The following is a 27,255-nucleotide window of genomic DNA, read 5'->3' on the forward strand; positions in this document are numbered from 1 at the left end:
TGTGAGCAATAAAACAGAGAAGAACAAGCAAGGAAGGTAGAAAGACTGAGCTTCTACAGAAAGGAAAAAGCCATTAATGGCAGCCCCAGAGCAGTGAGTGCTCTGTCCAGTTTTAGAAAGGCTGGTGAGTTTATGTGGGTGAGTTTTTTGGGGTTTGTCTTGAGGTTTTTTTGGGAGGTAGTAAGTTATCTCACAGTTCTCAGGAGCATGTTATGTAGGTCATTTCCATTTTTCTTAGTCATTGCTTAGCTGTTTTTGTTATCTTACCCTGCTCCAACTCTAGGATTACCAGTTCTCCCAGATCCAGTGGGAGCAGTGCATAACTGGTTAAACTGAGTTTATCAGTCTTTGTCATATCCAGAACCAGCTGGTGTGTTTGCACTGTGCCCTGTGCACTGAGCTCCAACAGTGAGGCACAAGAACTTGGAGCTGTTGAAATCTGGTACCTCATTAGCCAAGTAGCTCAAACTGTGCTGTGCAGAAGTGCCTGCGACTGCCTATGGAGTGTTGTACCTGCATGGCGCCCGTCAGGTTAACTTCTTTGATAATTGCAGATAGAAATGAGGCAGCCTTACTTGAATTAAAATGCGAATTGTGACTTTGCAGTCCTTGGTTGGATTCCTGTTACACCCTTTTCTGAGCAGGAGCAGTTTAAAGCTTTTTTTCTTTTACAAGTTCACTTGCAGAGGTGATTCTTCGCTTGTTGATGAGATATTTAGCCTGAGAAGCTCCTGCCAAGACTAAGACAGAATGAGAGCATCAGAAATAGGGAAGAAAATCAGTATTCATTAACCGTTTAACAAGCAAAACATTCTGTTTTGTTTCAAAGATGGCTTTCTGTGTGTAAATTGTTACTGCTTTTAATATATATTTGGTCTACTTTTAAAAAGCTGGAGAGAAATAATCTAATTCTGGGGTAGAGATGAATCAATTTGTAATGCAAAGGAATAACATTTGGTACTGAGGTGGAGGAGGGGAAAAAAAGCTGTTTGAATGAAATATATCCCAATTAAGTTGCACCAATACTTTCAGGAGCAGTGAACCCTGAAAGAGAAATGGGCAGTAATGTAGCACATCCTGAACGTTGAAATTAGGGCACAAAATGTGGAGGAAAAAACCCCACAGCTTTTGGGGGTCATGAGAAGAACTCACTTTTTAAACCTAGTTGCAAATTCTGATGTTATGAAATTGGATAAAGTTTTCAGAGGTATTGACTGTGAGAGTAAACACTCCTGCTGCTGTTCTACTGTAATACAGGACTGGATTAAAAGTTAAGAGTTCTTTTTGTTGTAGTGGCAGTTTGTAACTGAAACTAAGTAAAGTAGAATTTCAAAAAAAACCATTCCTGTATTGCAGAGGTGCTTGTGTTGTGATTCTGTTCTTTAGGTGTTAGATGGCTTGCTTGTAAGAGGGGAGGCTATGGAGCAAAACCTTGGGCACTCGGGAAAGGTAGAAAATGTAGCAGCAGGATAGCAAGGAGACTTCATGCTGTTGGCTGTGTTTTTCCTGCTGCCTTTCTGCCTGGTTTTGAGCCTTTGGCTCTGCTAGTTTTTCCTCCATCATGCCATCTTCCCCTTTCCAAATGTTTGCTTGTCATGGCACATTAAGTAGTGCAAGTATCTGCTCTTTTAAGCAGAAATGCAGGTATGTAAATATTGTCATAATGTTACTGTTTAATCTAGTCCCCTTAGAGGACCTTGTTTATTTCTGCAGTGCTACTGTTCACTAAAGAAATTAGCCTACACTAAACTGTGGAGTCTGTTAAATGTGACCTGTATGCATAATAAAGTAGCACACGTACTGTAATCTATAGCTGGGTGTTCATGAATTAGGAGTAATGTGCATACAGGCAGAACAAGCAAAAGGAGAATGGTTACAGAAGTACGAAGTAGAAATCTGTTTTGCCTGTTCTTCCCCCTGTCCCTTTCTATAGGAGCATGGGAAGTTCAGATGTGACATATAAAGACAGGAAATGCGTAACAAATGAGGCAGCTCTACTTCTCTGTAGCTATTTGATAGGAATATTAATATTACTTTTGAGTGTAAGTTTCTCTTTGTGGTATTATACAGTCATTTAGTACAGCTGTTGACAGTGAAGTCTAATCTTTGGGTTTTTTCTCCTTAGAGCACAACAATGGAAGAAACAGCTATATGGGAACAACACACAGTGACTCTTCACAGGGTAAGTTCATACAATTGGTTCTGTGTGCCTAATGCAGGATACTGGTAGCATTTGAAAACAATAGGAAAAAGCCAGATGTCAGGAAGTAAAAGAAAAGGAAACTGTCATATTCCGTTGTTTAAATTTAGAAGTTTTGTAAAAGCTCCATTTGATAGTAGGTCTGTTTGTTTGTTGGGTTTCAAAGATAAGCTTGCCTACAAATAACTGTCAGAAACAAAGTTTTAGATTACTTCTGTGTGTAACTGAAAGTAGTTAAAAAATGTTCATTAATTATTGTACTGTAACTATACTAAATGTTTTAAAACTTTATTTGCAGGGGCATAAACCAGTGTAGTTAAGTATAAATAAATGTGTTCAAAACGGCCTTATTTGGTTGCCAGTTTCTTCAGTTAGTGGCTGAAAATAGTGATTTTTGGGTGATCAGAATGTGCACATTAGACGAAGGAATGTGTACTAGGAATCAGTGAACAGAAAGCTTTTACATTGCGTCTGACTTGTCTTATTGTAGTTACTCTTAAATTAAATTGATTTCTGATGTAGCTATTGTGAGGCTGTACAAGAAAGGCAATAAGGAATGAGTTGCTTAGGGGAAATCAGAATGAGGTGAGATGCCATTTTTGGCAGCCACTTAGTATTAAAGTGACCACAGAGTCATGGTCAAAATAGCTATATTCATTCCAACAAAAGGGAGATACACAAGATTGTTCTCCAGGGAGCAAATTATATCATTTGCCTTTAAATCTTCAGCATAGAATCAAGGCATTTTAGAATTGTAGCATTGATGAGATGAATGGACCTTTGTGACTAGAAATGTGTATGAATAGATCAGCTGGTCAGATAAAAATGTTAATTCCCTGTACAAACCTATTATCTCTTGATTCTAATGAGTTTAATGTTGTTGAATCAAAATAACCCTTTTCGTACCTGTCCTCTTACAAACAGAGCAGTTACACTGATTTGGCCAGAAGACTGTAGCAAAGTAACCTGTCTCTAACTGCAACCACTTGTTGAAAGAAAGTATAAGTAAAACTAAAAATGTGTAGTGATACTTATCTAGGCTACTCTTCAAGCTTCCAACAATTGTTAGGTCAACAAATTTTTGAGCAAGAGGTATTATTTATATATGTAATTGCCCTTTATGTTTTTTTCTTGAAGCTTTCTATTCATCCCTGGAACCTGTGTAAACTTAAAATTTTTTACTCAGTACTGATTAAATCAGTACTGTCTTGCTTTCAAAACCAAATAAAATAATGTGATAGCAATACAAGGTTGGCTAGTAGACTTGGTGATTGTTTAGTTTCTCTTGAAGGGGATATTTTTCTGGTTAATTGGAACAGTAACTTCAGTGAAAACTGAAAATGATGAGTTCAGTCAGTGTGCAAAGGAATCATGGAATGCTGCAGTATGGTGTTACCTTGAACAATATTTAGGAACTAGAAGTCATGTCTTTGCACTTGCAGCATAGTCAGAAGTCTTTGTGTAGAACTGAAAGTGTGATTTGATTACAGATTTGATTATGATATTTTACATGCCAAACTTCTGCCAACCGTACTGGTTTAACAGTTAGCTGAGTAAGTAGCTCTTACATAGATGTTGGAGACTGGTATGTACCATTAATAACTTTGATAGCATTCAGTTAGGCAATTAAAAACAATGTTTTCCATCTGCCAGATAATATTAACATAAGAATTTGGGTTTTGTTAAGCTTAGAATTTATCCTTAGCACTGGAAAGAGGATTTAGTAGAGCAACGGCATATTCGCTTATGGGGTTTTTGACTTTGCTTTTCATTGGTGACGTTCTTAGTGTTAGATTATCAAGTAGTTGAGGTTACTTCAGTTTAGTTGGAAGGAGTGAAATGCATCCAGATCTCAGTTATCCTCAAAGATATCTAGAAGTTAATAGAATTGGAATAGACTCAAAATGCTGTTCTGGTTGTGGAATATTTCCTGTGTGAGTTTATTTGCTTCACTTTGAGCCACAGAGCAGCAGAGAGCATCTACTGTCAGCCACACAAAAACCATTTTGAACTGAACTTGCTTTATCTAGTGAGGCACACTAAAACGTCCCTCTGATTTTGGCTTAGCTGAGGGCAGTAAGCTGGCTGTGAATGATGGAATTAATGACATTTGACATGTGCTGAATTTCTACAGGGTAGATGCAAGTCAGGCTTCATGTTACTGGCTTCCTGTTTTATTGGTACGCTTGAGAAGTTCTTGGGATTCACCAAACTTTTTTTGTACATTTTGTCAGTACAAAATGCCTTGCCTTCAGAAATGAGGCAAGACAAGTCATTGAAAGAATCTGATCCAGAATAAATATCTAAAACCTTAGTAAGTCCCCCTGCGAGAGGGAGAGAAGTCTGGAGTTGGTGTCAGTCCAGATCAACTCTCGTTTCTTCACAAGTACCTGCTTAATGGCAAGCTGATCTGTTGTCCCTCCAGGTGCCCCGAAGAAACTTTGTAACTCTGGGGTTTTTTTCTCCATTTTAATTGTTTTTTATTGATGGTATTTGATTGAAACTAGTTAGTGAGTGAGGACCACTAACCTCTATTAAAATGAACAGCCTTAAAACTAGGGAGGAAGTAGTTTGGTAGGTGGGGGGTGGGAGTGTTAGCAAAGATGCATAGAATATCCTTGACTATGTTTATTCCTGTTTTGAGACTCATTTTTGTCCTGTTGGTAACTCCTGCACTGACAATTTTACTTTGTTTTAGTCTGGTGCTGTTCTCTATTCCATTGCTCCTGTGTATGGCAGAGTACAATTTCTTTAACTCTTCTTGGGCTCCATAAAGGTAGCCAAAAATGTAAAAACAAAAAGCAGTTTTGGTAGTAATCATCAAACTTTAAGAAAGTAGATATCATTTGTATGCAGTCTTTTTCTGAAGCAAAACCAAACCCCATTAGCAGGTAACTGTATAAGGTATTCTATCTGCATAGTCTACTGATTAGCTTTTTGAACATGGTGTCTGAGGCATTAAACATTTTTTTTTTAAAGTTTCTACATTTTTATAGGGTGCAGTTACTGATTTTTAAAACCAATTAATGGCAGTTCAGAAGTGTTGTTACATACCTCGAAAAGATACATGTTTTATTTTTTGAGTATGTCTTGGTCCTGTAATGGCCCTTTTGAAAAGGGATAGTATGGTATTATTAACTTTGGAAGGTGAGCCTTACAAAAGAGAAAGGGAGTGCTTTACATAGGGAGTTCTTGTTGAAGAATGCAGCTTTGCTCACTTCTTTTGAAGAGCTTCTTCCTATGACCTTTACTTTCTAGAGATGTGATTACAAGTTAGAGACAGAGTATACTTAATCCCAGTAGTTGCAGTATACATTTGTCAGTTCAGGCACTTTCACGTTCAAACATCAGATTTTTAAATTTTTATCCATCTGCTTCAGGTATCTTGGAATCTGTAACTGAGCATATAAGCAGTCTGACTGTCACAGTAATTGGTGATTTCCAGCACTATTGCCAAATGACTTAATAGAAACTTTTTTGGGGAGAAGAAGCTTGAGCTTCTAACCAAGGGTTTTGTCCCCTTCTAACTTCCTGGACCGCTACTTACCTCTTGAAGATTGAGCCAGTCTCAAGTTCAGTTAAAGCTTATCAGATAGCTACAGTTTACCTTTTATTGGAGATTTTCTGGGTTTGTGTTCTTAATTGTAAAGGACTTTAAGGAGAAATGATGCACTTGATATCTTATGTGGATTTCTTCATAGTTGGAACTCCAGTTCTGTGTGTCTTAGATGTGTCTCCTGCCCCCAAAGAACAGAAACCAGGCATGTACGAACCTTTCTGCTTTTCCCATGCTGCCTTATTGTGGGAGAGCAAAACAGTCCAGTCCTTTTTTTTTTTTTTCTTGTGTTGTCACTACATCATCTGACAAGTGACTTTGTGATATGGCAGTTTTAGTGCAATTTTAGTTAGGATACATGTTTATATCTTGTATAATCTGTAGTGACCAACATCTTGCTATTTCCAGACATGTCTAGGAGCTAAGTTCAGTTTTCTGAGGGTAGTTAGTTTATCGCTTATCTCCTAAGATGATGGTAGACAGCAGGATGAAATGAACAGTAGTAGGTTGAGGTTTACTGGAAAGTCTCTTATTTGAGCTCGTAAATTTTCATGAAGATTTAGGGTTTGATTTGAACTTTGTAATTTGGAGTATCTCTTAAGACTTTGATCTATGTTATTAAAGCCTTTGTCTGACATGGTCTTTTGCCTGCTGTATATGAGACTGCATTGTTTCAGGGCTTCTTGAAAAGAACATCATTAAAGTATGAAACTAATCATCCTAATAGTGGTGATATGGTTTGCAAATCTACTCTGGAAAAATAGAAAATAACAAGATAAGGTTGACAGTGAGTTTCTGCATCTCTGCTGGCCTTAGCCTAATGGATGTGTTTCTTTTCATAAGTGGAAGTTATGAGAAATCTTTTTATGATGTAAGGAAAGATGGAGAACACTTAAATGAAGTTCAGCATAAATGTCTGTTGTTATCTCTCTTCTCCCTTTCCTTCCCCACCCAAATACAGTGAAAACTGAGTTTTGTTTGTTAGTCATGGAAAACTGAAAGATGAAGCAGTGGCATGGGAAAGGGGAAATATTTTTTAATAGTTTTGAAAGGGGGTTTTGATACACATTTTCATAAGCTATTATATATTCCTTTTGTTGACTGTATAAAAAATAAAACTGAAAGAAAACCTCAGCTCTGGTCATAAGTAGTCATTAGGGTCCTTTAGACTGTCCTCCTGCATGGCACAGGGTTTCATTTAGTAATTCTTGAATCCCAGCCATGATTTCTGGTTGATCTAACTGGAATGTATTTTGAAAAGATGTCCAGTCTTCCTTTAATGAATTAAAATGAATGTAAAAGAAGCAGTAAGGTATACACCTTCCCACTCCTGCATACCTGTTAAACCAACTTATTTTCTTCATGCCTGGCAACAGTATTTACTAACTGTTAAAATCGATTTCTGTACAGTCAAAATCCAGATCTTTGTTTTAATACTCTATGGTCCTACTCACTGCTTATACGCTAAATCTGGACCATGTTTGACCTCTCTTTTGGGGGGAAATAGGAACCAGGGGTTTTGAGCAGTAATTACTGTCCAAAAAGCTGAATGAATGTCATGTGCCATACCACCAGATGCAGACTACCATGTTGCTTCTACAGTCACTGTAAGGTTATGAAACTCATTGCTAAAGCTGGATCCTGTTTGTCAAAAAGTCTGAAAAAGAAGGGATCATGGAGTGCATGCTGTGTGAAATGGAGAGGAGGAATTGACTGAAACATGATCTTTTCCATCCAGTGGCTGTCTGTATTTTGCATAGTTGAAAACTTCAAAATATATTATTGAGCAAAATACTGCATTTAAAAGGTAATATCCTTCTGGCAATGTTTTCTGGGCAATGATAGAATAGCTAGATAGTTTGCAAATAAGTTACATTTAGAAAGTTTATTTCCCACCCTCACTGCTTCCAGGCAGAAATGTAAGCATCATTGTTGTTTCTTGAAATATCTAACAGGAATAACTTTTCAGAGGCATTGACCTTGCTGTAGTGGCAGGTCACCCTAGAGGGAAAAGATTGAAGCAAATTACTTTTGTTAAGATGCACATGATTTGCAAGTGCTGACAAGGTTTTGATGTATTTAATGGTACAAGTGATCTTGGTATTATTTGTAAGAATTGAGCCTGCAGTCATACTACTATGTGCTGTGATCCTGTCAGTTCCTGAGCTAAGCAAGGTCAAGCTGGGTAAATACCGTAATGTGAAACCTCAGAGAAAGTGTTGCAAGAAGTGATACAGGTTTGAATTGGTATCTCAACACTGGTATATGTTGTGATTATTGAAGATTGAGGTTTAACTGACGACCACCTGAGGCCCAGGCCATAAAAATGCAAATAAGAATATTAATATTTTTCTCTTGGGAGAGATTGAATAGTTAGTCTGAAACTCTTTACCTTCTATAAGGTTTTTTTTTTTAATTTTTAATCTCTCTCCTGTTCTTGGATTGCATAGCATCGCATGGTACGTTGATCCTTGTTTCTTCCAAAAAGTTGTATTCATCCCATAGGACTTTCTGTGTTTGACACAGGGATGCAAATCGTGACCATGTAAATATTAGACAGTAAAAATTATTTCTCTTGTTACATTATAGGCTCCTGGATTTGGATTTGGTATTGCAATATCTGGAGGAAGAGATAATCCTCACTTTCAGAGTGGTGAGACATCAATAGTGATTTCTGATGTGCTGAAAGGAGGCCCAGCAGAAGGACTACTGCAGTAAGTGCCAAAATATACCTGGATTCTGATTTGAGGGGCATTCATCTTTGTTAGAGGTAGCTTAACCTCCTAATTGTCTATAAGGTATCTATCTGTAACTGTTTGTGTAGTAGGTTTATAATACAGGCAGTTTGTCAGGGACACTCATTCCCCAATATTTTCCCTTTGGCATAAAGTATTTATATTGTGTATTGTAATGTTTTTCATTTAGAGAAAATGACCGTGTTGCAATGGTTAATGGAGTTTCAATGGATAATGTCGAGCATGCATTTGCTGTTCAGCAACTGAGGAAAAGTGGGAAGAATGCCAAAATTGTAAGTGAATGTCTTGAAGATTTAAGTTTATTTAAATTCCATAGTTATAGGGCAAGACCAAAATGATGTAATGTCTGTTTTGAAATACATTCATGATGCAAGATATGTGAATAATAGCTGTCTGATGCTTCAGGTTTAAGTGATGATCATGACATGTTTATCATGTTGGTTGCTGAAAATTTTTTTGAAAATAAGAATGATGATGATTGAGTAGTGTGGCACAGGATACTTCAGACTCCTTTTCTTTGTGGTGAAGTTCTCAGTTTGCCAAAAGCTTATTTCTCAGCTTTTGTTTAATATTTGCTTTCTTGAGTGCACTCTTATCAAGTTTTTCAAGGACTGATGTATGCTAAAGGACTTTACCCACTGTTCAGGCACTAGCATAGTTCTTTTTATGCTCAGTAAAGAGTTTGCCAAAATAAAGTATAATTACCTTAATTCCTATAATTTTGTAGGCTTATTCAAAGTGGCTGGCTTTTGAACTTTGCAAATCAGAACAGGCCATCACTAAAGGGTAGTAATCCGGCTTTCTGTAAAAGTTTGAGATTTATGTTACAAAAAATAGAACACAAATGCACAATGTTTAATGATTTCTTAATTCAGGAAAGCAGACTTCTAGGGCTTGTAGAAAAGCTTTTGTGCTGACAGATTTCTATTGCTCTTGTGTGCTTTATAGTTGCAAAAATTGTGTCATGTTTTGCATTTGTAGATTCAGCAGTTCTTTAAAGCTTACACAAAACAATGTGGTGAGCTATGCAGTATCTGAAGTATTTGGTGTGTAGATTTATATAGAGAAAAAGAATTAATGAAAACTTCGTGGTATAACTTTGTTCAGTTTTATAACACATAGCAAATAAACCTTTAAACAGGGTTGGGTTTTATTCTAGAAACAGCTGTTGATGTTCATGACAATCAACTCTGAACTTTCAGCGGGGATGTTCCCCTTCCTCTGTGGCTTGCATAAACATTGCTTTGGAAGACTGGGAGGCTTCAAAGTTGAGGAGAATTACTGTCAATAACACACTGAGTATACAGTAGATTATATGTTAGCAAAAGAAGTTTTTAGCAGTGTTAGTAGCTGATTTGTGGGCTTAAGCGAAGAGAGAGGGCATTCAAATATGAAGCTCTGTGAAGACAGAATGTTGCCTTGTTCTACAATGGCTGTTACCCTTTTGCTGCTTTTGCAAAAGCAAAAGAGGAGTAAAAATATATCCCTCTCCTCAAAAACGGGTTTCTCATAATCTGTATTGATGAGTCTCCTGTATTAATTGAATAGAATTTTATAATGAGGATTCAAGAATTCAGAGTGTCCCCAAATGCATCTGTAAATTTTCACTTGAGTTCTGACATTAGCTTGGTTTATGACATTTAGTAACATTAGCATTATACAGCCAGAGGCTGATGTCTAGTTTTTGGCTGTAGACTATCAGAAGGATGAAGAAAATTCAGATTCCAGTGGCTCGACCAGAACCTGAACCAGTGTCTGAAAATGAGGATGACAGCTATGATGAAGAGATACGTGATCCAAGAAGCAGCCGTGGTGGTCCAAGTGCCAACAGAAGGCATGAGAAGAGCTGGGTAAGAGATCGAAGTGCTAGCAGAGAGAGAAGCTTATCACCAAGATCAGACAGAAGGTCGGTTACTTCCAGTCAGCCTGCAAAACCTACCAAAGTAACACTGGTGAAATCAAGGAAAAATGAAGGTAACTTGTATGTAATTCTCTTGCTAAGACTTTTGCTGGTTTTTAAAGGCCAACTGCTTCAGTCAGCGTTGCATTAAGGGCTTCATGGACTATATGAACATTGCTGTTAACAAGTTTACCCATTTTACCAGTAGCTAGTTGAAAATTTAAAAACTGCTAATGTATTTCTGGTGGTATCTTTCATATGCCAAAATACATGTGCTTAATTAAGAGTAAAGTGTTATATAGTGTGACCAAATACCAACTGTGCACCTGACATCTGGTGGTCAGTGGCTACATACCTTCCATATACTTCAGTCTGGTCTTCAGTGTTTGTCTTGTTTGAAAGAGGGAAAATTGTAGAGCATCTAAATTAAGTTGTTGAACAACACCTATGATTACAGGCAGAGTTAGAAAAGAAATTGATATAATGGTAAATCCATAGTGTAATTCCACTGCAGCCCTTAATGTGTCAAGTTTACTGTCCTCTTTGCGTATCCAGTGTAAATGTTGTATAAAGCAGTGTTGTAAATCTTCAGATACCTCCCTCCTTTTTTTTTTTTTTTTAATGTAGCTTCATCAGTTTTCTTTTTCTTTTATTGCTATTATATAGAGTATGGTCTACGGTTGGCAAGCCACATATTTGTGAAAGAAATATCACAGGATAGCCTGGCAGCAAGAGATGGCAATATTCAGGAAGGAGATGTTGTACTGAAGGTATAGTAAATGGCGGTGGTGGGATTTTTCAAGAGGAAAACTTACTGATAAACCTGTTCTTATAATTAGCTATTTCTTAACGTAATTATTACTAGTTGAAGATGTATCTCGAATTAAATTATTTCAAAGGTCAATAAATTTAAGCATAAATCAGCCTCTCTAAGGAAAGGGAAATAATAAAGTCTTTTGGGTTTTGTTGGTATTATTCCCCAGGCCTTATTCAGACAAATAGTGCCCACTGTAAATGCTAACAGAAAACATTTGGGATGGTATGAAACTTCGGCACTGTATGCTTAGTTATACAATATAACATTGTGGAATTGTGCTGTTGAGCAACACCAGAACTTGCCTTCAGGATAAACTTTGATTTTTGTGGAAATCAATGTACCCAGGGATTTTCAATTCCATACTAGCAACTTTAATTTCAAGATACTGCTATAAATATGTTAGTGCAGAAAAACACTGCAGCATATAGAAGTGCTGGTTCAAAAAAATGTAACTAATATTTTAAATTGTTTTGTATTAGTGGTAGAGGCTTTGTCTTTGAAAGATGAAAATAAATTTCTAATATTATGTTACAGTTTGGATGAGCCCAGTAGTCTTTCAGTGTATTGTGGTAATTTGATAAATATCTCCATCTATTTCTAAAATCTAAATATCATCAGACAGAAAACCACTATCTACTGGAGGTTCACTGTTTTTTTTCAGTAAGTTTATATCTGCTCTTCTCTTACTCTGTTCCAGATAAATGGCACAGTGACGGAAAATATGTCCTTAGCAGATGCAAAAACACTAATAGAAAGGTCAAAAGGCAAGTTGAAGATGGTTGTTCAGCGAGATGAACGAGCTACACTGTTGAATGTTCCTGATCTTTCTGACAGTATTCATTCTGCTAATGCTTCAGAAAGAGATGGTGAGTATAAATAAACCTGATTTCCAAAGAGAGAGAAGAATTCCCTATGTTGTGAAGATGTTAAATACCTAAGTGGGATGAGAGGGTGGGGAGCAGAAGAGTGAGGAGTAAGATTATCATGTGGGTAAATTCTTGTTTGAATGTGATTGAAATCCGTATGTTCAAAAACAGTGGAGAAAAATATACAACTCCAATTCTTGCAGTTGTTTTTTCAGGAATATTAAATTTAGTTGTTTTGAAATAATAAACATAGATTTAACATCTTCATAAAATTTCTCTGCAAAAGCTTATTTCCATTTGAGCAGATCACACCACCATTTTAATTACAGTCATTTCATGAAAAAACAACTTTTATTTAACAGACATTTCAGAAATTCAGTCGCTGGCATCAGATCATTCCAACCGATCACATGACAGGCCCCGCCGCAGTCGTTCACGATCTCCTGACCAGAGGTCAGAGCCTTCAGACCATTCCAGACATTCTCCACAGCAGCCCAGCAACGGCAGGTGATGGCAGCATTGTATTATTTTTAAATCAACTATTTAATGTGACGTAAGTTGGAGGAGTGCTTGTATTTATAGAGTGTGACAAATGTGACGCAAAACTATGGTAGTAGTAATATGGCATCCTTTCTGTCAAGAGATGCAGCTGATAACGATCCAAATCTTTTTAGACTTCAGGAGAAATGGAATTTTTAACTTCATTGTTAGCCCTTTTTTAAACATAATCTTAGAGCATGATTGTATGAAAGACAATAAGTTTGATAGTTATATATATATTATTGAAGCATATGCAATTATATTTTGGTTTTAGAAAGCAGTTAGCTGCAAGGATATTTGAGATGATTAGTAGCAGAGTTCCCTATTGAATGTCCAACCTGGGTAAACTTGTTGAAATCTTTGTTTTATTTAGGCATAGGCTATTTAATTTCCTCACTAACCTTCTTTAAAAGTTATGTTTCTGAATATACTTAATTCCTGCAAAAAAAGTGTATTGCACAGCAAATTTAGCTTTTGGAATGTAGCTTTTGATATTTGAACTTGGCAGTGGGACATTCACAGTAATTCTGAAGTAGGCAAGTGTCATTTTACATGAATTCAGAGAGAACTATGTTTTATGGTTTGTAATTTTTTCTTCTGCTATGTGAAACTTTAATCCTGAATAACATAAATCTGTCCTGTTTCGCATTTCCACGGTTTGCTGGAAATGGACGTTAATTTGTTGAAACAGAATTTCAGTGTTGGATTTCAGATTCTACTAAACATTTGTAAGAGAAGAGTTTACCTTCTGAGTGCTCATAGACGGTGGAGCAAAAGTTAAAATTGATATGTTGCAACTTCCAAATTCGGAGCCTGTATTTGAAGATTTTTAGATGCTGTCAAAAATTCTGAAAATCAAATTGCAGCTAGCTGTTCCATAAAACTTGATTGGTTATTAACAACATTTTGTTCGCTGGATAGGAAAATAACGCTTATACCTTCAAGGTTTCTAGGGTCTTTTAAGGGTTAATAAAACTGCAAGACAGATCTTACCTGCATGTACACCTGGTTGGGGTTATGGATTACAGACATTTTTGCTTCTTTTCCATGTATGTTGCTTAGAGAGACCACAAGGCATGAAAGTTTGTTTCCAAGTAGGAACCCCATTATTGGAAAAAGTTAAAAGCAGGTCCTCAGATGCAGGGATTTGATTGTGATGGTTATGAGGTCTCTGTCAGATTTAAAACCTTTATTTCTTGACATGCATTTCTAATGCAGTGTGAAAAGGGCTTGTGGAGGGAGGGAGAGAAAAAAATCTGTCAAAACTGAAACGATGACTGACTTAGCCCAGTGTTAGTGCTTTCCTGTCCTATTACAGTGGCTTAGGTAGATGGTCACTTCCTCCCTATGGACTACCCTGTCAGAATAATTAAATCCTTCCTCAGAAGGAACTTTGAAGTTATCTCAACTCCGAATGCATCCGTTATGTCTACTTTATGAACAAGAGTTACCTTGGCATGGATTGACTTCCTGTTGGACATGTCCCTTTCAAGATCAGTAAAATTGGGCCCTGAGCCACATAAAGAAAAACAAGATAAAGCAGCTTCTCTTTGTAGTGGTTATTTGTGCAAGTTCAGATCTGCTGTAAGATCAAATCAGTTGCAACTGCTTCATTTCTTTTATAATTTGGTGAAAAATCTGGACGCAAAAAAAACTTGAGAACAACAAGCTGAGGAGGAAAAGGTGCCAAAAGTCCACAAACTGAGCTTAAGGAGGACATTAAAAATGTATTGAAGGTGTTGAGTCTCTATTTAGACCCTGTTCTGCCAAGTGTCTAATGTTAATCAGGAGAGAAGTTCCAAGGGAATCCTTAGTCCTTTCATCCAAGCTTAATTATAGACTGACACTTGTAGGTGTGCACTATAGTACAGAAACCTGCCAACAGACTTGCTGAAGCATTGCTTTGGATGTTAGCAGGGTTTTCAATGTGTTGTCCATCTTTCAATATTCCATACTGGTATGTACACCAGTGTGCCTGCAGTTTTCCTGGATGTGGAATTTCCACAGTTGCTATTTGAACATTCTGTCAAAGCACTTGTACTTTTCTCTAGTCCAAAGGAAGTTCATAGATGTCTCTCAAACAGTCTTTTAAAACTCAGATTCTAGAACATGTTCTTCTTATTTTACTAATAAATAAGACTAATTACACTTGTATGTTTTTTTTCACTTGTGGAGGATTGTAAATTATCCATAGTCTTGAAAAGAATCCAGAGAATGAATCTTATAAATCTCCGGGGACAGATAAATACTCATAGCCCTAGAGACTTGGAAAATTTATAGCCAGCTGATGCTGACTTAGGTATGAAGTGAAATGTAAGATACAAATATGTCCTGGCTTTGAGGAGAGGCTCTCTGCACAGATCATGTTTTAAAGGTTAAGTATAGTTTTAAAAGACGTGTATAATTTTAAAGATATGCAGAACAACAACTGTCCAGGCAGAGAAAAAGTGCATATTAAATATGGAATGTCAGATAACATAAGGCAACTTCGTATAATCTGTTAGCAGCTGTACTTAAAAAGCTAGAATGAGCAGAATAGGTCTCTGCACCCCAGGTTGGAGAGTACTTGGGGGAAGTATAATATGTACTCTTTCTTGCCTATCTGGTCTTACTACTGGCAGTAACAACTTGTTGAGTTAGATAAGCATTTGGTGTGACCCATCCTGAAAAGTGGCATTTACAGCCAGGTGCTGGCAAGTCTGCCAGATTACATCTCCGGGCATTTAAAAACTCCCACTCAGGAACTCTCTCCTCTGCTGCCTTCCTCACCTGGCTACCTCAATAGCAAAGACGTTTTGTGATACATGTTCAGCCTCAGCAAGACAGGTGTAGCTTGAAGAAATCCCTGTAGAGGTCATCATGATTTCTGGAAGCATGAAGTTGACTTCTCTAATACAGTTGTCAATTTATATGTAGCATGAGAGATTTGTTGTTCTGTCCATTTTCAAAACAAGCTGAAAAACTGGAATATGGGACAAAAATCAGCCCTATTTTTGAATGTGCTTAGGAAGATGCCTCTTGGCCCCCTCTTAGCTCTTACTGTCTTCTCATGCTAAACAATTTGAGATGTGCTAAGAACACATTTGTAACGAGCCTACATATTCCTATTTTTCAGAACTTTTTTTGTGCAACCAAGCATTCTAACTGTGTTGCAGACAGTAGTCTTTTGTTCTGATGTAATAGCCACAGTTGATGGCACTAGTGTGTAGCTTGACCGCATTTTGCGACAGCAGGTTGTTTTAAATGCTTGTTAGGCATACTTATTAAAAAAAAGGGGGGGTGGGAAGTAGAGGGGAAGTGAGGTAAAGGGGGCCCTGACACAACACAGATGTTAAACAATAGTATTACAGAGCACACAGCGAACAAACCTTTTGTCTCTTGGGAAGTGCAGCAGTCAGTTTTTAACATGTTTCCGTTACCTAGAACCAGTGACAGCATCAAGTTGTTCCTCTTGTGATGTGAAATATTCAGTGCTTACTGGACAACTTAAGCAAAATGAAGAAAAATTATACTCTCCTGTTGTTCTATCAGTTGCATTTCTATCAGCTTTTTGAATTTAAACTTTGGTGTGTTATATAGAGTAGAACTGACCTTTTGCAGGCATTTTAAGCTGACAGGGTGTATTTGCCTACATGCATAGCCCGGTCTAGAAGCATATTGCTTCAGATAGTTACAGTGGTTTCGGACTATGTGGAGAGGAAATGTACAATTACTTTTGCCCTTCTGTAGTAACTGTAATATTTTTGGCCTTATTTTTAAAGCAAAACAGATACTACTATTTCAGAATAATGCTTCTGTTAAGCATTAGGAGATACTTGGAAACAGGTAGAGAGGGCTCATGGGGGAAACTTACTGTAATATCATGTTAAGTGCTCATTACCCAAAAATTTTTGGACAGAGAGGGGAATTCGTTGTAGCTTACACTACTACAGGACTTTTTCTGTTTATAAGACACTTCGTATGTATTTAAACAGCTAAATGTATGTGCCTGTTTTTAACAAGCCAGGAACTATCTTCAAGGCAGTGAGGAGTCCAGTCCCATTTTAGTCTCGTACTGGAAGTAAAATACTTAATCTTATACACAAATGAAAATATGCTGGAAATCTGAAAGAGGAATAAGAAAATTTTTATCAGTGAAGTTTGGGAACAAAGTAGAAGAATAAATCCTTACTTTTCATTTTGCTAGATGTAGTGCTTTTAACATCATTATAATCAACTCTGGAAGCCCCAAAAAGGGCTTTATCTGAATAAAAAAGACACAAATAAGGACTTTTTAAATTAGGCCACTGTACTTGTTTTTACCGGTAACTTGTAACATGATGGTTGTTTACAATGCAAGGATGCCAGTGCCTTCCCAGATTGTTGTGATGATTGCAGTATTTTTTTTTTTTTTTTTTTGCTGCCTACAGGCACACAGTTTGAAAACTGGCAGAAGAAAGTACTGAAAAATCTTAGTATGTTTTGGCTGAATAGCTGAGCTTTATTTCTGATGTTTCAAACTTCACATTGCTTCAGGAAAGCATGATCTGCTTGTATTTAGACATTTACTGTTTATTTTGTTCTTTCTTGCACATAAGTCATACTTCCAGCTCATGAAGTATCAGTTCTGATTAAAATAAACAGTCTGTACTTTATATAATGTTTTTTCTAATACATTTGTACTTTATGGAAACTGATACTTATTGTTGCCTAGTAGCACCATCTAGCTGTTGGTAGTGAAAAACTTTTCCCCCGCAGTACAGACCTCTCCTTTATAAGAGGAGTTGAATTTGCACTTACTGGCCAAGCTGTTGTTAACTTTGAGGAAGTACCTCCTTGGCAATTATGTCTGATATTTTATAAAAAGCTGTGATATGTGTCTGTCTTCTCTCAAATACTTTTTATAACCTTGCTTATTTGCCAACTCTCAGGAATTGAATAGTTATTTTGAGCATCTCATTACTTTTTTTTTTTTTTTTAGAATGTACGTGTTCTGGAATTAAGATTCTTTGGTTTATTGATCTATTTCTGTTTTTCCAGCTTATTAATTCTCACCCACTCTGACCCTATTAGAATATTTGCTGTGGAACATATCAGTGTAACAGTTAAAATTTTGACATACAGTACATGTTCTGTTCAGTTCTGCTACCAGCTGTACCTCTGTATAACAATACAAAAAACCCTAATCTTTTGGGCTCAAGGAGGAGAAATTGTTCTTTTGAGCTTTAGTTGCTCTCATCATTTAAAGAACGAGAGAAATTTTTTTTTAATTTGTCACATACTTCTGTGAGGGGGTAACTGTTCTTCTCCCCTTTTCTCCCTTTCTTGTCAATTTTTTTTATATAGCTTTCAATATGCAGCACATGTATGACTGTGGTGCTTGAGGCAGAGAGTAGTCTGTTTCATCATGTCCTTCCTCTTTCTAAATAGCCATATCTAGAGAAGTCCTTTAACATGAAGTTAGGGACAAAATGCCTAAATTTAGAATTGGTAAAAATTATTAGTAACTTGATAGGCTAAGAATTAAAACCTTGGTGTTCCTTACCCACCAAACCTGAATTTTGTGAATCAAAGAATTTATCCTTTAGTCTTAGTAGACCAAGGTCATAGAAACAATTCTATATGCAGAGTGGAATATTTGTTTTCTAATGTAGTCTTCGAAGCAGAGAAGATGAGAGAATAACTAAACCAGGAGCTGTCTCTACACCTGTAAAGAATGCAGATGATATTTCTAAAACTGTGGAAGAGGTGGCAGTCGAAAGAACTGAAAAACAAACTCCACCACTCCCAGGTAAAAACATTAAAATATATTAATTATGCATGTTGTTGAGAATGGATGATCAGTAAAGACTTTATGCCATTGCATATTTGTGGAAAGATTTCCAAAGTCTTAAAACATACCACATCCTAATTATTTTTATTTCTGAATACGAACAGTCTTCATAACCATACCTATCCCACTTATATTTTAGTGTCGGCCCTGAAAACCTAAGCTGTGGGGTCTGCCTGTTATATAGGGGTCAAACGTCAGTGTTTAGAGCTGTATTTGTAGCTGATGGTTATAAAGAGTTTTGTCCTGATTTCTGAAGCGGGGTTAAAATCTGTCATTTCTTTTCCAAGAGTCGAGCAGTAGACTGTTGCTTACGGCAGGCTGTATTTAAACATGGGTGTAGTTAAGCCTGTTTAGAACTACTGTTCCCAACTCCCAACAACTGAAAGCACTCTGAAATGCTTTGTTGCTGTGGCACTTACTAACTGCAGTCATGGACCAAGAAGGCATTTCAACAAGTGCAGTACAACTAATAAAACGGGAACAAAATCTTTTTTCTTTCCTAAAAAGGAAGGATGAACTAAATGGCAGCAGCTAAAAGCCAGTTGGTGTAAAAAAGAAGGAACCTAAGATGATACTGTGACAGGATGCTGTTCTGGACAGGCTAACTTATAAAATTTTTTTGTTTACAGAATGAGGCTCTTTAGTGAAATTGTAAGTGGAGAAAGAGGACCTATGCAGATGGTTAGCGGGAGCTGTTCTGGAAAGGCTGGGTAGAATGAGAAAAAGCACGTTCAAGCTTGAAAGTATTTGAAGACTTAAGGAATGAACAGTGACAGTTCTGCATGTAGCATTCAGTAGCTCAGTGAAGAATTGGAAGAGTTATGCTGTTGATAGACTTTGAAAGATCTTGAAGATGAAAACAGTAGGTTTTCTGATGCAGCAGTCATTATTAAAAAGACTGTCATAGGAGGTGACCTTTTGCAGTGGTGGTGTGAAAAGGTGCAAATGAAGTAAGTTTTTATTTGCCAAGATAGAAAAAGGATGTAGCAGTGAGATTAGAAAGATGAATTCTGTATTTCTGTAAGATACTGAAGATTAATAATTGTCATAATACAAAGCCAGCCAGGACAGGAGACCCTTGAAATGACTCTTAATTCAAAGTAATATACTAATAATTGGTTTGAGGGAGAGGCAAGCAAGTAGTAAATACTGTGAGGATTTTTCTGGTTAGTGGGGAAGAAGAAATGTTCTATTCTTGGCTGAATAGAAAGAGATGCATGGAAATATTTAGTTTGCATGAGAGGAGATACAGGCCAGTAGATAAAGAAAATATTTAAATTTGTGTCTGCAGATAAAATTACCTTGACATTATAAATAATCTGAGATTAAAAGGTGCAATAAAGGGCATAATCCTTTAACAGCCTCACAGAAAGCTCTAGGGAAACGAGGGTCTTTCAAAGACTATAATGAAGATGTGGTTAGAAAAGTAGTTAGTAGATTCTGTGACAGTTTGCTGCTTAGATTAAGGGCAAGATGACTGTTATGGTTGATTGTTTCAAAGGAGGGTGAAAGGAGAGTTATTTGTCCAGGGGGATCATCAGACCCTTAGGCTGGAAAAGGGTCATTAAAGACTTAAAGGAAAATGTAATGTTACTGTATGGTAAGGACAAAAGTCACATTAGAAAAGGTGTTATTACCAGATTGTTATCTGAAAATCTCAAATTCAAACTAGTCTGTTCAGTGATTTGAAAAGTAAGACAGCACAGTTGTTGGAAAGATCAGGAATATTAAAGCCAGCCTAGTTTGAAATCAACTTTTTTCAAGTATGCAGACATAAACCCTAAATACAAAGAGGCCCTAAATACAAAGAGACCCTATTAGAGTTTGTTATTGAGGGAAGACTGCAGTGTCAGTCTGCTCCCAGTGACTCTAGAGAATCTATGAAGCAGAGCCATAGTAAATGTTTATTTTTAAGAACCACCAATTGGAATAAAGTAAGTGTTGAAATCTGCCAACCTCAAGGCATGCAGCAGTAGTTTGACTTTGTGGTATTTTCATTTCAAAAATTGAAATCTTGAGGGAGGAGAGCCAATGGATAATGAACATGTTACGTCAGACAAATCAATGTGAGAAACAGCAACGTTGAAGGTGGTCTTCCAAGCATGAAGCCTTCTAGTTCTTGTAGTTTTACAGTGTTCAGAGTACTTAATGAAGTACTAAGAAGGTTTTGGGACTTTTACTGAAACAATAATTAGGCCGATAATCATGTGCTTTGAATGACATGATGAGAGTGTCTTCTGTTGTAAGTTTCTAATATTTCACTTCTAAGTGGGTTTAAGTGGGGTAGAGGAAGGCTATTAGAAGAAGTCTTTAAGCTCTTAACTAAAAGTTAGGCATTTTTAAATGACCAAATGGACATTTGAAATGTTTTGATATTTTAATAGAACCAAAGCCAGTGTATGCACAAGGAGGTCAGCCAGATGTGGATTTACCAGTCAGTCCATCTGATGGTCCTTTACCAAATTCAACCCATGAAGATGGAATGCTTCGGTAATGTAACTCTGAACTCTATTCAAATCTGCCTGGTCCTTGAGCAAACCAAGTTTTTATCCAAGGTGATGAGTAACTGGCATAAATGGTGTGATGTAAAGTCCAATATGCTGTCCTCACACTTCTGTTCAGAAGTACTAGGATGAGAACTTTAGGTCTGTTCCTGAGCCTTGTTGACACTTGTGTAATATACCATTTTTAAGTCTATTAATTTTTTAGGTAATAAGCAGTTGCAGTGATCAGCTGTTGAAAAGAATTTGCAGTGTTTATCCCTCCCTGGGCACCCCCACCCCTCCTGCTCTGTCCCTGTCTCCAGAGAGAGGAGATACTGTAGTATATTCTTTCATAATAAATGGAGAACAATGAATAAAGGGTCACTACAGAAATGTGCGGAGTCACGACATAGAAATGAGTCTACTTTAACTGGGATCTCCTTTATGGACTTTAGTGTACATGAGAATAGATCCTAGTTTGTTTTGGATTCAAATTCATCTTAATCTCTTTAGAGCTAAAATAAATCTATATGGCAGCACAGCTCTTGAAAAGGAGGAACATTCTTGGAAGAGAATGTCAGAGCACCTCACTTAAATCACTCTATGAGCATAAGACAAACCCCACTAAACAAGTAAATACAGGTGGGTTTTTTGAAGTGCTGCTAATGAGTGTATTGTAATGCTGCAGTTGATAAGCAGTAGATGCTGTGCATAGCATAATATTCTGTAATGGGAATGATAGGCAAAATAGTTCTTTGCATGTGTTCAGTCTCAGATTTACCAGGATATTTTATGTTGTTACACCTCTAAGTGGAATGTTTTCTAAATCTCTAGGCCAAGCATGAAACTGGTGAAGTTCAGAAAAGGAGATAGTGTGGGTTTGCGACTAGCAGGTGGCAATGATGTTGGCATATTTGTAGCTGGTGTTCTGGAAGACAGCCCTGCAGCGAAAGAAGGATTAGAGGAAGGGGACCAGATTCTCAGGGTATGTCAAAACCAATAATAATACAAATGCTTTGTTGTACCAAAGAAGGTTTTCTTTCTGTAGCATTGAATATATAGCCTTTGTAGTTCATACAGATTTTTTTCCGTATGTGCTTACTAGATGACTTAAGAGCAGTAAAATCTCCTGGTACTGTACTGTTGCTAGGAGGGTTAGTAAGTTTTACATCCAATTTCTTAGACTAATTCAGTTGATAAAGTTGTTCGTTTTTGTAACTGCTGGGTCACTAAATTGTTAGAGGGCTGTGTATGTTATTGGTGATTATAGGTGCTCCATAATATTGGTATAAAGAATATGAAATTAAAAGCTACCTATTATTCTAGAAGCTCTGCTTTTATCAAGAAATAAAGTGGGACTGTTCAGAGGTACAGGAGACATCTTGAGATACATGCACTTGATGTGTATGTAAGAAACTGAGGGGTTTTTTTAAAAAAAAGTAGAAATAAATTGCTCTAGATTTTCCATTGTATAGTTAAATCTCTGTTATAATGTTGTATGCTAAATCAAACTGATTACTTCATTGGTAACAGGTAAATAATGTAGACTTCACAAATATCATCAGAGAAGAAGCTGTCCTTTTTTTGCTTGACCTTCCTAAAGGCGAAGAAGTAACCATTCTGGCACAAAAGAAGAAAGATGGTAAATATTTGTGTATTGGGAGCAATGTAGTAGACTGCTTGAAACAACACAAACAGTATAGCAAATAATGACTAACTTCTGACCTGCGGGAAATTGGCATCTTATGAAGACTGTTGGCTTTGGGATAGGTTACTACTACAAATGGACTAGAGATTGATATTTTAACAGTACACCCCCACCTCAAAACAACCCCCAAAAAACCACCAAGAATAACGCCTAGCATCTGACAAAAGTATTGACATTAAACCTTGGGGGGAGCAGGAGAGTCTGTTGTAGTTATGCTGTTGAAAATGAGTGGTTACGCTGTGTGTACACACACAAAATTCTCTCTTAGTAAGATTTATTCCTTTCAGGGAAACTGAATTAAGCTTGCCCTAACACCAAATTATTGACCATGAAAGTTGAATTTATGTTGGTAGAGTATGCTATTAATAGCTATGCTGCTTAAAATAGAGCAGCTCTGAGACATCAAGGCTTCTTGAAGTTATACTGTATATTAAAACAAAAAAAACTAAGGTGAGGCACTGCCTTGAGTAATTCTTGTGAGCATTAGGACATCACTTAATCTTAGGTAATTATTTATTATACTTTTTCATTTTTCAGTTTATCGTCGCATTGTTGAGTCTGATGTAGGGGATTCTTTCTATATCAGAACTCATTTTGAATATGAAAAGGAATCTCCTTATGGACTGAGTTTCAACAAAGGTGAAGTGTTCCGGGTGGTGGATACTCTGTACAATGGCAAACTGGGTTCATGGCTGGCAATTCGAATTGGCAAGAATCATAAGGAAGTTGAAAGAGGTATCATACCTAACAAAAACAGGTACGAGCTTCACATACTTAAATTGCTGTTCTAAAACTACAATTTTAAATTCTACATCTGTATAATGAATGATTGGATTTGTCTGCAAGGATGCTAGTTTATAGAACTGTCAGAAAGTGACAAAGTGTTAAAACAAATTGAAGTTAAATATCTGATCTGTGGATTTGCTTTTGGCTCTTGTACTGTCCACAAAAGCCTTAAAGCTTTCTTTTCAGTACAAGAGGTAAGGCTATATAAAACTTCAGAAATGTGATCAGCCTCAGTAGTTCAATCTTGTGCTTTCTAATACAAGGAAAGTTTGATTTAGCAGGTGGTAGTGTTTTTTGGAAGGATAAGCTTGCTAGTCAAGCATTACTTCAGAAGCTGGCTTCCTTGATAACTGGTTGAGATTTGTTGTCATCTTAGAGCTGAGCAACTAGCTAGCGTACAGTACACGCTTCCAAAGACAGCAGGAGGAGATCGAGCGGATTTTTGGAGATTCCGAGGTTTGCGTAGCTCAAAAAGAAATCTCCGAAAAAGTAGAGAAGATCTTTCTGCCCAACCTGTTCAGACAAAGTTTCCTGCCTATGAAAGAGTTGTTCTTCGGGAAGGTATGGCTTTATTCTTACTGTTGCAGCTTAACAAGTTTGTGTGGTTTGCTTTGTATTAGCCTATGTGTTTAAGAGTATCTTGCATAATACCATTTGACTTTTTTCCCCTTCAATTCTAGCTGGGTTTCTCAGACCTGTAACGATTTTTGGTCCAATAGCTGATGTTGCACGGGAGAAACTTGCTAGAGAAGAACCAGATATCTTTCAAATTGCAAGTAAGTGTGAGATCAGGTTTTTCTGCAGTTAAGAAATGGTCAACTGTCTTTAGCTGGGTTGTTTGTTTCTACAACAGCTGTTTCTGCTTTAGCTGTTAACATGTTTAACCAGATCTTGACAGTGTAAAGGAACAGGCTAAACATAAGCTTTCACTGTTTGGTTGCTGATAGTTCTCTGAAGATAAAAGTAGTATTAGTTTTATGTATATCCTTCTCAAATTTCTTTTTAATTCAGTAACTTATCCTATTTCTAAGTGCTTTTGTAAAGATGTAGTGATTTTTATGGCCAAATTGGTGGGTAGATTTTCATGTATGTTTTTGAAGCAGGACTGTCTTCAATCTGAATTGACGATTTGAGCTATGATATGGTTTATTATATTTTAAAGAGAGAATGTAGAATATGTTGGAAACTTACAACAGATTTTTACTGTGTCCTCTTCACCAGAAAGTGAACCAAGAGATGCAGGTACTGACCAACGTAGTTCCGGCATTATTCGTCTTCATACTATAAAACAGATAATTGATAGAGTAAGTCTTTATTTTATTGTCACTGTACACAAGAAGAGTAAAAGTGGTATCATCAAGTAAAGTGCCAGGTGTTTTAAATGTAGAAGAATAATTAGTGAGTGTGTTTCCTTTAAAAATTATTTTCTCGTGTTTCTATTGGTTAACTAAAAAAAAACCCCAAACCAACCACCCCTTTCTTTTTTCCCCATTAATAACTGCAGCCTGGAAGTAAATCTAGATTCTTCCAGGGAGTGTTGTCCTCTTTCCATTAAAGCTGCTTTAAGCAGTTCACTGCTTCACTTAAAGGACTAGGGGAAAAGGTCCTTCACTCTCACTTCCTTAATATCCTTAAAATTTCTGACATCAGTTCATGATACAAGGCTGTATTCCTTGCCTTTTTATTTCCTTACACAAACTGCAAGCCTTTCAGATGCCCAAGTAGTGGAGTGGGGTAGGAAGCTATTCTAGCAGCCAAGTGGGGATTCTGCATGCTGTGTGCTTGAGGAATCTTGTGCTAAGATGAAAGCTGGACAAGTTCTTGTGTTCAGAGTGATTTTTATTTTTTTTTAAAGGAAGATGAAGGTGTGTAATGAGACTAGATCTTGTGTTTCAATCTTTCCTTCTATTAGCAGAATACTAATAGGAAATTGCTTATTTTTACCTTAGTGCTTGCTTTCTTTTGAGGAGAAGGGTTTTTTTTCAAATACGGAGTTAAATATTAAAAAGCTTATAGTTTTACATAGTCCTCTAGTTCAAGATGTATATGCATACATAGCCTGGTATTGAATTGGTTTGGTTTCTATTGTTCTGTTATTCAAATAGGAAAATAATTTCAATCAATACGGAGAATGGCAATACAAAATAAACTGGGGGGGGATGTTTGAAAAAAACCCAAATCTAGTATGTAAGTGATTTCACTTTCTTGCCTCTGTCCTTTTTATCACAACAGGACAAACATGCTTTATTAGATGTCACTCCTAATGCAGTGGACCGTCTGAATTATGCCCAGTGGTATCCTATTGTAGTGTTCCTAAACCCTGATTCTAAGCAGGGTGTAAAGACTATGAGAATGAGGTTGTGCCCAGAATCACGAAAAAGTGCCAGAAAGCTATATGAAAGAGCTCACAAGCTACGCAAAAATAACCACCATCTCTTTACAAGTAAGTAATTAGATATACTGGATTAGTATTTATGAGAGGAAGGGGGAGGTGAGATGAGAGTAACTTTTTACTCCAGACTTTCTTGCAACTGGACCAAGTCAGGCAGTTGTTGACTTGTTCAGGGTCCCCCATTCAATAGCAAATAGTTCACTGATGTGTGCATCGTTTGCACATGACAGCACAATTGTAAAGCAATCTGAAGCATCAGAATGACATTTCTAATAGATCTGGTGGCTTTGTGGGATCATTAGCCAAAATCAAATACTTGGATAAATAGGAAGATGATGTAAAATTTTTTTTTTTTTTTTTTTTTTTAGTCTGGCTAAACGGAAGCCTCACTCTACGCTACTGTTAACTCAGGATTTCTTATGGGATAAAATATCCCAGACCATGTTAGGCTTTAAGATTGGTTTAAGCACTAATATTTACATTACTATTTAAATTGCATAATTTTAACCTACCAGTTTATATTGCTTTTATTACTGGTGGTACAGATCCTTTTCATAATTCTGCAGAAGTTGTAAGTCAAACTAACCTGCTGTACTTCTAGCTACCATTAACTTGAATTCAATGAATGAAGGATGGTATGGAGCTCTAAAAGAAGCAATTCAGCAACAACAGAACCAACTAGTGTGGGTTTCAGAAGGGAAGGTAAGAAGTAATATGTTTGGGAAGAAATGACAAAATTGTGTTTATAAGAGTTTTTTTGTTCTTTTCATTCTTACTGGTGTTATAGATATGGGCTGATACTTGTGGAATGGAGTTTGTTTTCCTTTTTTCCTCTTCACTTTAACCATCATTTGAAGATCTAAAGTAGTAACGCCTCATGGCTGCGTGAACTGCTCAAAACTGATTTGTCACTACATTAGTGCAGTTATTCTGTTAACGAAGGCTGTACAGTTGTCCTTGTGCATGTAGCGGTGTAGTAAATGAGAGCATTTGCCTATTGCCGCTGGTAACTGGAGGATATATTATTGCTTTGAAGACTTTGTGATGATCGGATACTTTTTCTTGAAAGAACTTCTATGTGTTCTGCTGCATTAGTACTAGGGGCTGGGATTGCCTGATGATGAATTACTTTTTTGTTAATATAAAAGCAGGTGGCATATTCATGTTCTTTCTGACCTTTCTGAGAACTGTGTTCTCTCAGTTGTGAGAGCACAGATGCAAAACCACAAGTTAGTATTCTGTGTTCCTCACTAAAACTCCACTTGGCTTCTCAAGCTGCATGTTACGCCATGCACATTAGAGTCACCCTCTTGAAGAACTGATACCAAGCGGAGTGCCAACTACAAGTAAGCAAATGATGAATCAGCTATTGCTACATGTTTCTTAATATTTGGATCATCTATTTCTGTTTGTATTGAGCTCCTTTCCCCTCCTTATAT

The 27,255-nt window shown here is 36.8% G+C and overlaps 1 protein-coding gene across 9 annotated transcripts in view; it reads left to right on the forward strand.

The window, feature by feature from the left end:
- The window catches only part of TJP1 (tight junction protein 1), a 195,039-nt gene that overhangs the window by 149,365 nt on the left and 18,419 nt on the right, over nt 1–27,255 (forward strand). For all 9 annotated transcript variants that reach the window (XM_074916838.1, XM_074916839.1, XM_074916841.1 and 6 more), the window contains 17 exons: nt 2,126–2,182; nt 8,346–8,470; nt 8,682–8,784; nt 10,207–10,486; nt 11,079–11,182; nt 11,927–12,095; nt 12,458–12,602; nt 18,269–18,405; nt 20,832–20,937; nt 21,765–21,915; nt 22,464–22,572; nt 23,176–23,395; nt 23,801–23,985; nt 24,105–24,200; nt 24,646–24,728; nt 25,657–25,867; nt 26,418–26,518. In XM_074916838.1, coding sequence (XP_074772939.1) covers nt 2,126–2,182; nt 8,346–8,470; nt 8,682–8,784; nt 10,207–10,486; nt 11,079–11,182; nt 11,927–12,095; nt 12,458–12,602; nt 18,269–18,405; nt 20,832–20,937; nt 21,765–21,915; nt 22,464–22,572; nt 23,176–23,395; nt 23,801–23,985; nt 24,105–24,200; nt 24,646–24,728; nt 25,657–25,867; nt 26,418–26,518 — 2,382 coding nt within the window. The remainder of the gene's footprint in view (nt 1–2,125; nt 2,183–8,345; nt 8,471–8,681; nt 8,785–10,206; nt 10,487–11,078; nt 11,183–11,926; nt 12,096–12,457; nt 12,603–18,268; nt 18,406–20,831; nt 20,938–21,764; nt 21,916–22,463; nt 22,573–23,175; nt 23,396–23,800; nt 23,986–24,104; nt 24,201–24,645; nt 24,729–25,656; nt 25,868–26,417; nt 26,519–27,255) is intronic.

Source organism: Athene noctua, chromosome 13 (genome assembly GCF_965140245.1).
Source record: "Athene noctua chromosome 13, bAthNoc1.hap1.1, whole genome shotgun sequence".
NCBI lineage: Eukaryota > Metazoa > Chordata > Aves > Strigiformes > Strigidae > Athene > Athene noctua.